The sequence below is a fragment of the Hydra vulgaris genome, chromosome 12, assembly GCF_038396675.1.
Source record: "Hydra vulgaris chromosome 12, alternate assembly HydraT2T_AEP".
NCBI lineage: Eukaryota > Metazoa > Cnidaria > Hydrozoa > Anthoathecata > Hydridae > Hydra > Hydra vulgaris.
In genome coordinates, this window is record NC_088931.1 from 86,905,098 (window position 1) to 86,922,986 (window position 17,889).

The 17,889-nt window shown below is 39.4% G+C and overlaps 1 protein-coding gene across 1 annotated transcript; it reads right to left on the reverse strand.

Moving 5' to 3' along the window:
- Window positions 1-13,069: 13,069 nt before the first annotated feature.
- LOC136088443 (uncharacterized) lies at window positions 13,070-17,412 on the reverse strand. Its single transcript, XM_065812154.1, has 2 exons — window positions 17,220-17,412; window positions 13,070-17,040 (listed from the first exon to the last, which is right to left on the reverse strand). Exons 1-2 carry the CDS (start codon window positions 17,410-17,412, stop codon window positions 13,070-13,072), a joined length of 4,164 nt encoding a protein of 1,387 aa, XP_065668226.1.
- Window positions 17,413-17,889: the final 477 nt, after the last annotated feature.

The following is a 17,889-nucleotide window of genomic DNA, read 5'->3' on the forward strand; positions in this document are numbered from 1 at the left end:
TATGATCTTCGTCATCCATCTCGGCCTCTATTGTAGTCCGCGGATATTTTTTTGAAAAATGAAAATTTTATTCGCAGAAGATATTGAGATTAATCTGATTGACCTTCGACTATGATTCGAAGAGAATGAACAATGAATGCAACACTTACCACTATAACCACGATTGTAGTGATAACAATCCACAAGAGCGATGAAACATCATAAGCATTACTTGATGCGAGTGCCCATGTTGGACCATCAACTGGATGATCCCATGAATAAATGGTCACTACTGTGCCATCATCGACGCGGATCACATCGTAAAGATTTTCGCCCAAATAATCATCAATAATTTTTGCTGATATTCGTCTATTGAAAGCGTTTGGGGGTACCGCAAGTGCGCGCCATGTTCTCGCATCAATGACGAGTCCATTGCTTTCGTAAAATAAAGGTACATTGCGACCGCGATAAGCACCTCTTCGTTTATCGCAACTTAATACGATACGACCCACAAATGGCGCATCATTAATATTACCAATCGATAATTGATATGTTCCGTCACGCTGTCGAATAAAGTTGACAGGAATATTGACCTTTTTATGGCTTGTTTGCGCTACAAGTTGATCGTGTCGAACACGAATTCCATAATATTCCGCGACCTTATAAACATAATCAAGTATCTCATTTTGATCAGCACCTTCTTTGTGCATTTTTTGTGTTTTTGAAAGGAATTCCGCGCGCGTCGTTGGAAATAATGTCGCCATAATTATAAGATATAATGTAAATATCATTTTCAATTCTCTAGTTATAGACCACGATGACAGATACCGCGTATTTTGCTACACCGAATCCGATAAAAATTCGCGTGATCGAAGTTCGACATAATTTGATCGATCTTACGACCGCAAGTGATGAAGAATTAAGTATTATTCTTGAGCCGCTCGAAAGCTCAATGCTGAATGCATTTATAAAAATTGCTCCTATCTTTCAAGGTCCGCTTTCGCTATTTATATCAAATCGACCGCTCATCGAATCAACTTCAATTCTTATTCGCGATCTCCTCTTAAATCAATCAATACGACCAATAATTTCTGCTCGCGGAAACTCCGCTGTTTCAGAGAGAGAAAGATCACGTACCGATGGTATTCATACACGCGCATCTACTCGTGTGCGTGCTATAGATGAATATGGTCAAGATATTGCGATCGCAGCCGAAGAACCATTCATAATTACTGGTTTTGCGGTCGATAAAAATGCGGCCGGCAATATCGTGATAAATAATTTGAGTACCGGAAAATATTTAGGTCTTGATACGTTCGTAGAAAGTGGAACATTTATACCGGCGGTTTATGCCGCATACGGTCATATTCGTCCACCAGAGTTCACATCGTTAGATGATGATACTCGACTAAACGGTTTCCGAGTTTCCCCATATACTGATGTTATTCCACTCATAAATCAAACAAGAGCTGCAGTAAATTTTTATCTGAGTGGCGCTGCAACTGCAATAATATTTGCTCGCATTTCTGCCGCACTTCGCGGTTTAAATGGTGCACCCCCTGAACTTCTCGCATCAATCGGACCAAAAATAAATATTCTTGTGCATGTGCGTCGTACTCGAACACCACCAAAACAACTACCCTGGCGCGACGAAGATGCGACAGTGCGACTGCGCTATTTGCTAGAACGCCTCGCAAAATCTGAAACTATTGCTGCGAATGATTCCACGACATGGACATATGAATTAAATCCTCTTAATGATTTATTTCGCGTCGGTGCCTTCGGAATATATTTATATGCACTAACCGAAGGGCGTGAATCATTACAACTTGATGCTTTTCTTGAGCATGTAGCGACGCGTCACATAAAAGCAATTCAACTTGGTGAAATTTCACACAATGTTATGATCGCAAGTGCGCGCGCTCGTCTATATATATTGATAATTATTGATAAATTTGGTTCGGTTCGCGGAAATGAAATTCTCGAAGTGTTACGACCGACTTCAATAAGTTCTCAAGGTATGCCGGGAGGTAGTCTTGCTCTTCTTTCCGATAGTATTCAAGTAAATGATCCCGAAGCGGTCCTTAGTGTGTTAACTTCGAGGGAGCGCGAAGTTGTTGAAATCGAATATGATAATCGTCGAAAAGAATGGGAAGCATCAGTCAGAAATAAATGTCCGCACGTTTCGATTGTAAAAACACTTAGAACCGCAACTAATGCAAAAGAGGCGCTCAATGCACTGAGCGAACTTGAAAAATATTTTGATAAAAATGCGGACGCAATGACATGGATTAAATGTCGCAGTTGCGGTTTTCATGTGATATGTCCTCATGTGCGCGACCGAATCAGTATGGAAGCGCGACGTGCAACTTACGAAGAATTACGCACACATCTTCTTAAATATGTTATTGATGTACGAGGTATCGGTGATAAAGATTCATATACTTATTATTGCCGTATTTGTAGTGAACGTCTCGCTGAAATTATATCTGAAGATAATGCTGATGAAATATTTGGTCGGTTTGGTGATCTAGATTCCGGTATACGTTCTAAGACATGGGTTGTAGCACTTAATGCAGCAAAAAATGTGCGATTTCCAACACCAACAGATGAACGTAAGTTTGCGAATGAAGTTGCAAATATTGTTTATCCCCTTATTATGTCCGCGGAAGCATCAATATTAAAGAAGGGACGTCGCCGCAAAAATGTTAATGATACCAATGATACCGATGAAATCGATCCCCGAACACAGTTGTATGTTGTGCTCTTCGTCTATGCATACATTCTTGAGATTATTCGCATGTCTCAAGGGTCACGATCGCAAGAAATTGGTTTTATCAACGTTAAAAACGGATCAAAGTTAGGCATATATGCAGAACATATGCTCCGGATAATCGTTAACGATTATCGAAGTATTATATCGCAAATAGAAGATATTTCTTCTGACTATCTTAAAACGCGTTTTACTGAGGCATACCGACTTGTACATAATACCGGAGTTTCAAGTATACAAGTATCAAATCCTGAAGAAGAACTTGCGCTTCAAACGACAACCGTTGATCCTATATATCGATATGCATCTACGGTTGCGCGAGTTACGGGAAAGTTACCGATTAAGCGCTCTATAGGCCCGGTCGAAGCCCGACAGGAATTTGAAACTATTCTCGGTGCAAGTCTCGTCGATATTATTAAAATTGCGCGAGAGAGTGCGCGCGACCCAATGCTTGCACCATTATATCTTCGTCGTACCGGCATTGAAGTACCACCGGGAAATGAACTTGATTTTCTTCTAAAAGATCCTCGCATAAACCTTTATGCAAAACTTTATGAATATACAAGCGTTGATAAGCAAAGCATTGATGCATTCAAAGCGCTCGCAGATGAGCCCGCAAGCGGTATACGTTATTGGATAGGTGGTGCACCGGAAACACATGCACTTCAGCTTGCGGAGCGCAGTGCATTCTTTGAAGGATATCGTCTTTTCGTCGAATACACAAAAAATATTATTAATCAAGAAATGTTTGATTCTTATCAGGAGCAACTCGCGGCATATCGTCGATGCGAAGATGGACTCACGCACGTAATCAAATCAATCAAAACATATTTTGATTTTGGGTTTAATGTTTATCGTCGATATATACCAGTTGATGTGTCGATCACAAAACTTTATGATGAACAAGGGCGTCATCATGACTGGAACAAAAAAGTTACATATTATTATCGCAATACTGACGACTCTATCATTGAAATAAAAGGAGGACCCGCCGGTATCAAAAATGCGCGCGAAAACGGAACATTAACGACCGATATGGTTTTAGTTGATCTCGCGTGTTCAGTTTGTGGTGTGCGTTCATCCGAAATAAATAATCTTGATATCGCGAAAACAGAACAATCAATTATTGCGGCATCCGAGATTGAATCATTCTTCGTATTTTATGAATCACGTTGCCCGAGTGGTGGACTTCATGAGTGGAGCAACGTTGAACAACATTGCAGCAAATGTAAACTTGCCGCATCCATATTAAAAGAAATTGCATCAGGACAAACGAATGAGGCGCGCAAATATTATAATAAATATGCAAAAATTTTCACTCAAGACCGGATCAAGATTCGAGAAGAAAATAAATTATTAACGATAAAACACCCCCCAACAGTTGATAACACCGACAACGATGATGAAGCTATCGCATGGAAACCAGTGTAACCGGCACCAGTGAGTGCTGCTCTATCAAATGCACCAGGTGCAGCAGCCGGTGCAGCACCAGTTAACGCTTTATGTAGACCATCCATGATTGCATTTTCGATCGTTACCGGTTTAAGCAATTCCATTCTTTCTTCGTAATAATGAATAAATTGATGCATTGCGCCGAGCACATTGAGTCCAACAATAACTGTTTCATGGAACATCTATGCTTTGCTCGCATCAAGACTGACTGTGTTCGTACCTTGAATGAGTTTAGATACGACATTAAATTTTTCTTCTTTTCCACTTGTTCGTCTGATTTCTGCTTCTGCTTGCTTAATGAGCAATGAGAACGATGTTGAACCGAATTGGTCTCGATCAATCGTTGCAAATTCTTTTTCGATATCGGCGCGAAACTTTCGAATGAGCATACGACGCGAATCATTTGCGGTGATCGAGTTATCGAGCATAACTCTACCGGCAAATTCTCGCGGTAACCCCGAAGTCGCAGTAGTAGGAATACCACTCAATGTGAACTTATCGCTCGGAGCGCGTCGATCAACTTCGACTTCATCTTCGCCCGGAAGTATTGCATAATTGGTTTCATTAACGATATTCCAATCACCTTCGCGCCGTGCTCGACGGATCAAGGTCCAGTATTTTGTCATGTCATCACTTTTGATGATTCCGTACCGCCTATTAATTTCCATGATGAATGCATTCATGACGGCCTGTACAACGCGTTCGCTATGTTTTTCGCTAAAATGCATATATATTAAATTTATCTCACGAACAACTGATTGCATCTCGGATTCTGAATAATCACCGACATCAGGGTTCGTCATTTTTTGGAATATAATGCGGATAATTCCTGAGAATATACCTTCGAGCTCTGGTAGCATAGCGACTCTGAGTTGTTGTCCGGTACCATCCCATCTAAGGAATCCGCGATAAAACTCTACTAACCGCGGAAGACGGAAATATAATTCTGTTGCACCCTCAATGACTTCGGGTGTGCTATAATCATCAGCACCTCCGATAATCAGACGCGTTGGTGTGAGATCGTATAATGGAGTTCGTCGTTCAAACATATCATAAACACCCAATGTTGTTAAAATTTTAGCGGCCATTGACTTGATGATCAGCGTATAATATCTATCTTCGGTCACATAATTACCACCGAGTGCATCTTGAACGCTGCCGAAGTAAACTTGAAACTGACGAACACCATCAGCTAGTGCTAATGGTGGAGTATTTGGTCTTAAATGGATATTAACTGTTTTGCGCGTTGGAGGTGTAGCTTGAGTGCCCGCATTAATTGATATCGCACTAGGTTTCAGATAGTCCATGAGAATTTTATGAATTTGTGTCGGTGACATGAACACTTGTGATCGGATTTCGCGACCACCGAAGCGATCACCGATGCGCGAAAATGCATTGACGAGATTCTTTAATGCTTGGAAATAATCGAGCGCTTCCGAAACATTTTTCTTTGCTGCGGCGGCATGGTCCGTATTTGCTGCTTGATCTCCGGCACGAATACCTAATTGTGGTATCCCAAACGAAGCATTACCGGCTGGAGCTCCACCTGGGGGATTCAAAATATGGTAAACTTTTTGATAATAATGTGGACGTGTCACATCCTCATCAGCGAGAACAGTTAATGAATTGAGTGGAGCGACTGCTAGAACAGCGAAATCAGTTGCATTCATATGTTCGAATGCTTTCCATAAGAAATTTCCAGTTTCTTCGCTGAACCATCGAGCGATTACCTGTGTTCCGTCAAGTATTTTCTTGATGTCGCGAACTGCATCAGGATCTTTCACGATTCCAGAAGTAAATGCTTTCATATATAGGTCCATTGCTTGTAGCGCTTTGTAGAATTTTTCTTTTATGTCGTACTCCTGTTCGATCCATTTCTTTATTGAGGCGAACCAAGCATCTCCTCCAGGATTTGGTGCAGTAGTCGTAGAGACCAGACCAATATCATTAAACATTGAATATGGACTATCATCTGATGGTACTGCTGCAACCACATCTGGAGCGGCACCGGGAGCTCTTGCTGCTGCTGCTTTTGTGTTATAATATTCAAGCTTTGATGCGCGTTCGGCCTCAGTTATTCTTGCTTCGATCGCGAGTCGTTCAGTACGAAGATTCCAAAGTCGTGCCGCAACAGCATCACCAAGTACCTCAATATATTTTTCACCAAACACTTCGAGTTCGTTCGAACTTTGCTCAAGATTATTGCGGACCTTAGCCACATAATAGAAATAACTAAATTCACTCACTGACTCATTCAAACTGAGAGCACTGCGCGCAATCTCTGGTAAGAGATCTTCGTCTGCACCGCCAACGATACCTTCGCTGCCACATCGTCCACCAGTTTTCACTTCATCCAACATTTCATCAATCGCAGATGATTCATCTCCTCCAAACTTTTTTGTGATCACATCTGAGAAATAATCGACCGTCTTTTCGAGAGCATCAATAGATGCCTTGAGTCGAGCAAAGTATGGACTTGATTCGCGAAATATTTCGAGCTCCATAATACTTTCACACGTCGATGAAACAAGTCTGAGACTGCTCAAGAATCTTTCTTTTCGTTCGCGGGCCGCAGCATCCGAATACAAACCAACGAGTGCGAGCTCTATACGTGCTTCGCGCATATCACGCAGTCTAACGAGTGCATCTCTCAAAGAATCTGTCTTTTCGGTTATCGGAATTTTCTTCCCGAGTTCGGGTCCGAGATTTTTAACTGCGGCTAATACTTCATCATAATGTCTCGACATCCGCGCAACGAAGTCGCGTATAATTAATTTTTTCTCAGTTTTTACACGGTCGACGCGCCTATCAACTGCGGAACGATATCCGTCTTCATCGGCGCCGCCCATAATTTCATCATCATAATTGTTCGATGAAATTATTCTTGCCATCGAATTTGATGGCATTAATGTCTTTGATGATTCATCTGCAGCATCATTTTCTTCAAGAATTTTACGAAATCTTTCTTCTTTGCGATCATCAAATGCGAGTCGAAGTGTAGTCATTGAATGAATAAATTTTGCGAGATCATCCGCTTTGATCGTACCACTTTCAATCTTTGCATCAAGTAATTCTTGAAAATCTTTATATTCTTTGCTGTCGAGATATTGACGAACACTAATACCAACTTGTTTGAGAGCTCTGTGTACGCGTTGAGCGATACTCGCGGCAGTTCCAAGACCACTGATTGCGGACGCAAGACTATCTGCGAACTCAGATGTTCCGGGTCTAAGATTGAGTCGATGAAGTAATGCATTTTGTTCTGACTCATCACGCATCGCAAGTTCAAGTTCTTTTGCTGCGGGTGCGAGCTGAACATGAAGAATATTTTTGAGCAATGTTTCTTGCTTCATCCGCTCAATTTGGGCGCGCGAATATACTTCATTGAGAGGATCGAATTCGCGATTAAGTTTTGCATCACCTTCTTTTTCTATTTTTTCTTTAATCTTGTCGTAGATGTTCCGCATAATTTCCGCTAACATTTCGATTGTGCGTAACGCGTTACGAACACTTGAGTGTACCGCAAGAAATTCGGTATTAACACCCGATGCGAAACTATGAGCCCATTCGCCAACGTTACGACAAATCTCAACTGTACTCAGTGATGTATCAATAAATTTTTCACTTGCTTTTGTCACGCCGGGCGTAAATTCGTCATTCAATACGTCCGCGACAACACGACATATCTTATCATGACTTGCAGCATCAGCAGCAAATGTGCTCCCTTTTCTTGGGTTCGGGATTTTATCCACGAATTGACGAATTTATCGTCGAGATCACCATTAGGGTTGATATCAAGACCGGCGCGATTTAGTGCGCGAGCAAGTCTTCGAATCACATCTTCTTTTGCTTTAGCAGATAAAGATGCTTCATATTCGCGGAGACCTTTGGCGGGATCAGCAGTTTCATTTCCACCGAAATATCCTGTGCAATCGCAACCACCGGTTATTCCGTCGCGTCTCTTAAGATTATCCATCGCGAGCCTAAGACTGTCGGTAATATTTGCCGCATCATGCACCATTCCGGGTATATTGTTGATTGCATTTCCGATGCGTTGAGTTGAATTACTTCCACCCATTATGTCCGAGATCACCGTATAAGGACCGCAAAAAAAAGTCCAAATGTGATCAGAACTAAAAATATAATAACTTTTATTTACACTTATAACGCTAGTTTGTATATATAGTATACTGTCTGTGTACTTGTGTATCACTCTATGGCCAGTAAGAAGAAATCTCAATTAAGTAAACACTGTCGAATATTTCAGTGGATTGAAGAACAAGATCCTGAATTTGCTGGAGCAATTCGCGATCTATGTCTCGAAGGTTCACTTTCGCCCGGAGGATATCTCGCAGGAATTACATTCCTTTATCCCCACGAGAAATCATACCGCGCCGAAATAATCGACAAAGCATACTCAAATGACGCCGAAGAAGCGGTCAAAATGATCGAATCACTTATCATCCCTGACGCCATTACTCACAGTAGCGATTTTAATCGTCGCCCCATCGGGAGCAAACTTGGTGTCAGATATAACGTCGAATCTGTGGTCGATAACAAAGTAATCATCGCAAACGGAGTTGAGCTATCAATCGCAAACATTTTCCATCCGCTCGCGAATCGCGCAGACAAACTTTCTGTTTGGAACATTTCGAAGGGAAGGTTACCACTCAAAGGTGATGCATATAAAGCTCCAACTCCGAATCGCCGGTCGAAGCGCGGCGGTGCTGAACGCGAAGAAATTGTTGGACTCAATAACAGACAAATTCTTGCTAGTAGCGTCGAAGGAGAATTTGATGAATGTATGCGACGCGAAAAGTGTAAGACACACAATCCGTATCTCGCAAAAGTAGTATCACTGCTGAATTATCTAAAAATAAAAGCGAATGATGTATACATCAAAGTTTTACCAATAATTGATTATGATCCCCTCATCAGTTTCTATCTTTTATTGGAACCATACAAATCTCAAGGAGAATTTTTGATCGACGATAATATTCTATTCGGTGAGAACGCATGGAACGGTATTAACGCATTCGGAAATGCAGTTACCGAATATGAAAACATATTTCGCTCGATGTCGAGTCAACAAGCACTAACAGCAACTGATCCACAAACAGGTACACGTGTCGTTCCATATATATTTAAAGATCGCAATGCTGTCGTCACACAGGTCGATAATATCAGACAGCAATTTAGTAAATCACTCAATCCGCGTCAAGTTCCTCAAACCGTTCAAGACGTTTACTCAATACTTGTGAGTCAAAATATTATTCAAGGTATAGGACCCATATTCCCCGATAGCACTAAAGCTGCTTTTGCTGAAAACAGTAAAAAATTATGGCAAGACGAACTCCGCTTTATCATACATGAGGCTCTCCAAGAATTACGACAAACACCATACAGTACGGACACATTCGCTAAAATTGTTCGCGATTTGCGCTTTACTTGGCCGGACAACGATTATAGCAACGAAATTCGGCTCTGTAACGTAAATGATTTAAAAAATAATGTCGGACCACGCACTGAACTGTTTCTCTTAGCAAAATTTGTTAATAGTACTGATTTTCTATATACACCGACAGCGCCCGAATATATCGGTGAAGCTTGGGGTACAATGAACCCAAAAGATGGCGGAGTCTATAATCGCATGAAAGTATCTCACGATAATCTAAAAAATATCATTGGTATGGTCAATAAAAATTCGATAAGTAAATCAGCTTATGATGAAATTGCACTTTACGTTTATTCCCATGGCGAATTACCTCCGAGCATTGCAACTTTGAAAAAATAATTGAAGCATATAATATATAATATATTATATACAAAAATATATTGATTTGTGTGCACCATCAAGATGTTGATTCCTATGCGATGCTTCACATGTAATTATCCTATCGGTGAAAAAAGTTTTATTTTCCTTGAAAGGCGCGCCGAACGTGTCCGCAAAATTATTGGAGATCGCAATATTACTCCCACACAAGCAGCTGTTGATTCGGGTCTTCAGATAGATTGTGAAGATATATTTGACGCACTATATATTAAACAAGGTTGTTGTCGTAAAATTTTAGCAACGGGAATGTTATTCAGTGATTATTATCGTTAATAATTATGCGACATATACGATATATATGTCATATATATGTGATATATATGCGACATATGTATGCGACATATATGACATATATATGCGACATATATGTTATATTTTTTGCTCCCCCTCTCATCTACGCACCTAAAATATGAAAAAATTGAATCTCGAACATTTAAAAGTATACTATAATAACATCATAACCAGTATCATCGTGTCCTCCCCCTTAAAAAGTTACAACATGTCATCTCAACAAAATAAAACAAGTTCAACAAAATCAATTCACAATGCGGCTGATATTGCAGCAAGACTTGGTTTATTAGCAGCAACTGGCTCTGCTAATTGGTGGACTTCTGCAATCAAAATCGATTGGGGGGGAATTCGAAAGGGGGGAATAATACACAGTGGGTGAGTGTAATGTATATCGATTCGTCAGGCGTTGAATATCATCTTATCGTTCGTATTAATGATGCAAAACACACAGGACAAATTATGCCAAAAACTGATGCCGGAGTTACCGAACTTAGCTCACAACTTGCTAATAAAAAAGTAAAAGTTGTACCAAGAACAAAGAAACCATCAATATTAATACAAATATGGACAACACAAGTAAAAACAGAAAACGATGGTATTACCATATTAAAAGATATTAATGGTCAATCAATTCTTCCGAGCGATGATCTAATAAGTCCATATTATATGGTTGCTTATTATGTGAATGAAGCGTTTAGGATTGAAACTAAAGAACGCATAAGGCGCGGTCAACTTTTTCATTTAAAATTCGAAGAAATGCGAACTAATAATGAGAAAATTTCTGCAAATGCAATTCTCAACGCATTTAATGCTGCTAACGGTCCACGCGCTCAAGGTGATATGATATTATCAATAGAACAGGTATCTGAATTTCGAAAAGCATATACTCAAGACGCTGACATACTTACGCGCTTATTATTATTCTATGATAAAGATGCACCTTACATGGACGAACAAAGTTTGAAATTGCGAAAGTTGATGGTGTTGAAATCAATGAAGAAAATGTTCATAAATTTATTGTTAGTCGATGTACAATCGATGGTCTTGTCAATATGGATAGTGTGTGTTTCAGTTCGATGGGAATATCAATGCCGGTTAAAGCAGATATTCTTGCTGTAGGAAAACCAATCATGTATAAAGTAAATATTGATGATGTATTTGATAACGATATTACATTTATGCCAAGCACTAATGCTACACCAAATAATGAAACCGATACCACATCTGATGAAAATTATAATGAAATTCTTGACGAACTCAGTTAAATATGTCACATATATATGCAGCATATATGCCGCATATATGCGATATATTTTTTTCTTTTACAAACATAGCAATGAAAGTAAATGCTCGTATACCGCTCGCTGAGGCTCAAACAGTTGTTGCTGAAGTGAAGCGACGTTTTATGATCGATGGTGAAATAATTCCGGTCGGCAGTGTGCGAAGAAAAATATCATATGTGAGCGATATCGATTTTCTTATCGTTGTTCCAAACAATTTCGCAAACTTAACACCAAATAATTTATTTAAATCGCCTCGCGCCCTTGATGTTGTGTCGATCGCAGATATATGTGCTGCGGGTCCGCGCAAATGGTCACTGGTTTTACAGATTAAGGGACAAAAAAAATATTATAAATCAGATTTCTTTATTGCGACCGCGCGTGAAAAACCATTTGCATTATTTCATTTTACAGGACCAAAAGAATTTAATATTAGGACCCGCGCACACGTCAAAAAGAGAGGCTGGAAACTAAACCAATACGGTATATATAGTGCGACAAGTGGTCGTCGTATACCCAACTCAAATGTACAAAATGAGCGCGAACTATCCGCATTTATCGGTATAACATATAAACCTCCTTGGAGTCGTGACGCAAAATAATTTTATTATTTGTGCGTGACCCCCACACACATAGATAAAAAATAATTTTATATTTTTTGCGAACAAAATAATTTTATATTATACGTGCGCGCAGATGAAAAATAATTATATTTATGTATAAACATGTAGGAGATGAATAGATATTTCAATTTTTGTTAAATATTTTTTGATCAGATAATTATAAGTATGGACCCTCATATTGCCACAGCAATTATACTTGTTCTTTGTCTCGCGTTAATCATTATGTATATCCTTGGTGTCGAAGTTGGAAAAGCATCAACACATCCCGCAAAAAATGAATCAAAAATATATCATTAATATTTAAAAAAATGCAACATATCATTTACTCAAAAAATATAAATTGGGGATATAAACTCGCTAGATTTATTCAATGCTATAATCAAGAATTACAAATATTCATTTATGAAAACGAATCAAATAACAATTATTTAATAACGAACGATAATTGGATCTTAATTACGAAAGAATGGATACCTAATATACATATCCGATCAAAAATAAATATAATGTTTGATCTTAACATAAATGTATATAAAGTTATAAATTATAATAATCAACTTTTGATAAATAATTCATCCAATGCAATTAAAAAAAATGTAAGAATTATAATTTTTACCGATATCATCAATGGCAGTATCAATTATTTTCTATCATTTTTCACTCGATTACCGATATTTTATTTTGTCCCAAATACAGAAATCGAAGAGTGTCTTCAATCAATCAATAATTGGGTCATGGTTGTATACTATAGTGATATAAATGCATACGAACATCAATTAACTAATTTAGCACAGTTAATCTTTGATCTCGAATATAATACATTTAAATTTCAATGATATTAAATTTCATCTAAAATACTATCGACTGATTTTATATTTTTTTGGACAAACTCTTCATCGATAATAACCCCATTATATAATGTGCCGATTTGCGGAATAGAACCAAGTAACTGAGGTGCAGCAATTCCATAAATGCGATTACGCATATTCGATAAAGTTGCGTCAGTAACGACGCAAATAGGATCACCATATGCCATGCGGAGAAGAACATTATTATGTTCGCGGTGATTAAGACCGCCGCGCTCAATACTTGTTACGCGACCGGTGCGAGTCATTTCATCCGCATAAAGAAATAAATGACGAAGGTTAGGTGTATTATCCGCCATACATGTTCGTGTTTCGCTAATAATTTTCATTCGACCAGCCTCAATACCAAATAATCTAATAGTATCACCAATACTATTTGATATTGCTGAAGTGGTATCGATCGCACTATGTAGCAAGGCATGATAAAGATTTGTTCCGGTCGTTGCAATTGCGAGTCGATCTTCTTTTACAAATGATCCGTCTGCCGCAGTTGTCATTCTTGTTATTTTTTGTGCATTCGCGCGCAATATGCCGCGGATACCGCGAATGGGCGTATCAAGCGCATCCTTGAGTATAGCACGCACTTCGTCATCATCGCCGCGTTTAAATTGGCCGGCTCGATGCCAGATTCGAATAATTATTTCGGGTACTGCTTCGGGTGTATGAACAATATAGAATCCCGAATGTCGAGCACGAAGTCTTCGCACAATGAGCTCAAGTTCAATCGCTTTCAAAACGAGTGCGGACTTATCGAGAACAAATCGAAAACACCAATTTGTTAAATCTCCGGGCGGCCTTATAAGTGGATGTGATCGCTCAAATTCTTCAATCCATTGAGCATCTTTTGCGTATGGTGGATAAATTAATTCCTTACATGGTTCGAGCAAAATATCATATCGACGAACAAAACGTTGGAGCGTAACATATTCAATTTTATTTGCAATTTCTTGTGCAACTGCGAATGCGCCATTCGCGTCACCAAGTATTTCCGGACGAAGCGGAAGTAACATTGCGCTCGACTGTTCGAGCGAAACATCGCGCGGATTATATATTTCACCTACTCGAGATATTCCACTTTTGCTTGTACCACCAGCAACACTTCTGTGATGACTATCAAGCATATACTGTGTTAATGGTTGACTGATTGCTTGAGCGGCTTGAATACCAACTGCGGTCCCATAATCAATCATTGAAAGACTATATCTCTGACGGATATTATCAATAATAAAACTTAGTTGTTCGTCAGACAGACGCGCAAGTACACGCGGGTTCAACTCTGAGCGGATCAATATACAGAATAATAACGTCGCCGTAATTTTATGAAGCGAAACAGGTGTGCCGCGACGTTCTTGAATTTCATTAACTAATACATATGGGAGTCGATCACATAAATTATTAACGCGCGCAATCCGAGCATCAATTGCGGCTACTGTCGATGTCGGATTAGGTGTATTTTTTGCCGCAATAAATACACCATCAACGATGCGACGAATATTAACCGGCATCAACATTTCGGTACTAAAACTTTGATCAAAGTTTGCTGATTCGATACTACTAAATATGTGACGATATAAATTACGATCTTCGCGAATTCTTGCAAATGCTTTCGCGACCACCTCACTTTTGCTATCACTAATATTTGCAAATTCCGCAAGTTTTGCATCACTAATGAGGATCGTTCGAAATTCTACTTTTTCGAGTTTGCGCGGATCAAGTCCATCTTCGCCGTATAACATCTGCACAATTTTTAAATTTTTCATCACTCGTCGAAAATTATCGGTCATACTTGATTGATTATTCATGACACCTTTGCGCATAAAATATCCTGTAGTTGCAGTTGATAATGCTTTATTGATTAGATCAAAACGACTATTCATCGCTTGAGCAATGAATTCGAATGACTTCATCCCCGAAATATAACTATTTGCGACAAATCCGTAAGCGGCCGGATCCATCGAAAAACGTTGATGATAAGGTGATGTGCGCCGAAACAAGAATGATTCGGCGAGACGTTCACCATTAATTGTTGTCTGACCTATCGCACCAGAAACATGAATAAGATTTGGATTATTTCCTTTCGAACCACATGCGATCATGCGAAAGAATTCATTGGTAGCGGATCGGATAGAGCTTAAAACCCATCGCAATATTTCAGCTTCTGGAATTTTAAGTGCATTAATTTGCATACGTTCATAAAATTCATGAACATTACTATCGATCGGAGGAACAATTTCGCCCCGCAATAAGCGAGCGGTAATGACTTGAGATTCGAGACATACACTCGAAACAAGTGAATAAATTTGCTCAAATGCTTCCGATGTTGGTAATAAATCTGCTGTACCAACAGTGAACCCTCGATAAAGCAAGAATTGAAGTGCAACTTGCTGAAGTGCGAATATCATATCGAGTGCGCGTTGTGAACCGTATTCGCGACTAATCAAATGAAATACTCCACCACTTGCATTCGCACCAATAGCTTTTTTATCGAGAACACCGCGCACTAATTGTCCATGTTCAATAACAGTCAATGTTTTGCTTTTATCATATGCGATAAAAGGTGCATATACATCGCTATAGCTACTTGGTTGTCTGTTATAATTTATGGGTGTTTGATTAAAGAGCATCGATACGATATCTCGACCGGTATATATGTGATCTGCCGGTTTCAAGTCGAAGCGTGGAGGCTCAGTACCAGTATTAGCAAATAATGACATTGCATGATACTTATCCATGCGAACCGAACTTCGTGTTAATTCGTAGCAACCAACTGTGCTATCTTGTACTTCTCCGTTAACAGGTCCTGAAGTTTTCGTACTTATGAACCAGTTAGCAACGCCCGACATTATCATTGCTTCAGCGCGAGCTCCTGGTTCACGCGCAACCCATAAGTTCGTCTGATCACCATCAAAGTCCGCATTATACCATTCGCATGCGAGCACATTCATCTGAAATGTGTGAATGCTCGGATCCTGAATAACGATCACTTTATGAACACCTATTGATGAGCGTTCTAGCGTAGGCTGTCGATTAAAGAATGCAACATCACCATTAACGACATCGCGAAATATTGCGTCACCAACTTCGAGACGAAAATCGCGAAGACCAGAAACTTCATGAATTTCACCTGTTGCGCGACGCACAAGATGAGTACAGCCCGGATATTGACGTCGACCATTCAAGAAGAAAGTCATGAGCCAATCGCGATTATACTCTTGGACAACTTCCTTAACTTGTAGCGTTCGTGCAAACTCGAGCGGAATTCCGACTTCGTCGATTCGGAAACTCATATTGCCGCTGATGGTGCTCCGACTGATATAAAATACTCTTTTTCCGAGTAAGTTTGCGCGAACTCTACCTTCTTTGCGCGGCAGATTGCGCAGAAAGCTATGAACCGGGCGAGCACCTACAACGAGACCACGGCGACCATTATTGCCCTGAGTTACACTTGTGCTGCTGCTACCCATGATCAAGTCATAATAAATTTGTTGTAAATTTTGTACTGCGCGATCAAGATCACCTTCAACGATACCGCCGGGACCAAGCGGACCCATGGTTTCAGGTAATCTTTCCGGTAATTGACTATTTCGTTTAACGAGATGCTGTAATAAATTTGTACTATCATGATAACTACTGCCCGCACCACTAAAACTTTTTACACCTGGTCGGATCGTATTCGGTGGAATAACAATTTCGCGAACGATGAGTTTTCGTGGATGCGTTGTGCGACCAAGTGCTTCAACGGCATTATCGCTTATGCGCTCAAATATTGCGCGAATTGTGTCAGGATATAATTTTTCAGCATTTGTTCGTTGTTTTTTATCAGAAGATGCGGTCGGTGGTTCCGCCCAGAAAGTGAAATGATCTTCTTCGTCTCTTATGATTTTTGGGTGAACTGCACTACAATTTTTTCGCGGACATCGCTTATTTGTCGTTTCAGTGGATGCTGCATTTATGAGTCTTGAACTTGCGGGAAAGTTTTCATATTTTTCGCGCTCTACAACTATCTCGCCACATTTTAAGCAGGCAACTCGCAACCATCGGCGTATTTCCGCAATAGCAACAGGTTGTACTACTGCGACACGTAAATTTAGATTACCTCGATGACCCGGACAATTTTTTTACCATTCAAGCAAGTTAAGCATAACTGTTTATGGTCTGTTGTGCCAAGACGGAGGTCATATACGCCACCTTGTATTGGTTCTCCTGCGGCTGAGAATAGTTCATAACTGTTGATGGAGGTATAGCTATTTTTTTTATGCTCTTCATCACCACTGATGTTAAACCCAACATACTGAATAAGGGAGTTGCCAGCCATTTTTAGGTATTATAATTTGTATATTTAATGTTCAAAAACGCAAAGTAATATATTGGGTATTATAAACATATTCATTGCCGCGCAAAAGTTAAAACATTTTGTGTGCAATGAAATATGAGCAAAAAATATAACACCTTTATGCGCAAAAAATATACCACATATATGCGCAAAAAATATACCACATTCATGCGCGCAAAAATAAAACATTCATACGATCAAAAATAAAACATTCATACGATCAAAAATAAAACATTAATGCGCGCAAAAATAAAACATTCATACGATCAAAAATAAAACATTAATGCGCAAAAATAAAACATTCATGCGCGCAAAAATAAAACATATTTACGCGCAAAATTAAAACATTCATGCGCGCAAAATTAAAGCATTCATGCACGCAAAATTAAAACATTAATGTGCTCAAAAAATATGTAAATGTTTATGCTCAAAAAATATGTAAATGTTTATGCTCAAAAA

Excerpts from the sequence above, each read along its gene's own strand:
- LOC136088443 (XM_065812154.1), bottom strand. The coding sequence starts at position 17,412 with ATGGCTGGCAACTCCCTTATTCAGTATGTTGGGTTTAACATCAGTGGT. Across the intron at positions 17,041-17,219 it reads ATGCTTAACTTGCTTGAATG|CATCCACTGAAACGACAAAT; the intron begins GTAAAAAAATTG and ends TCATAAATGCAG.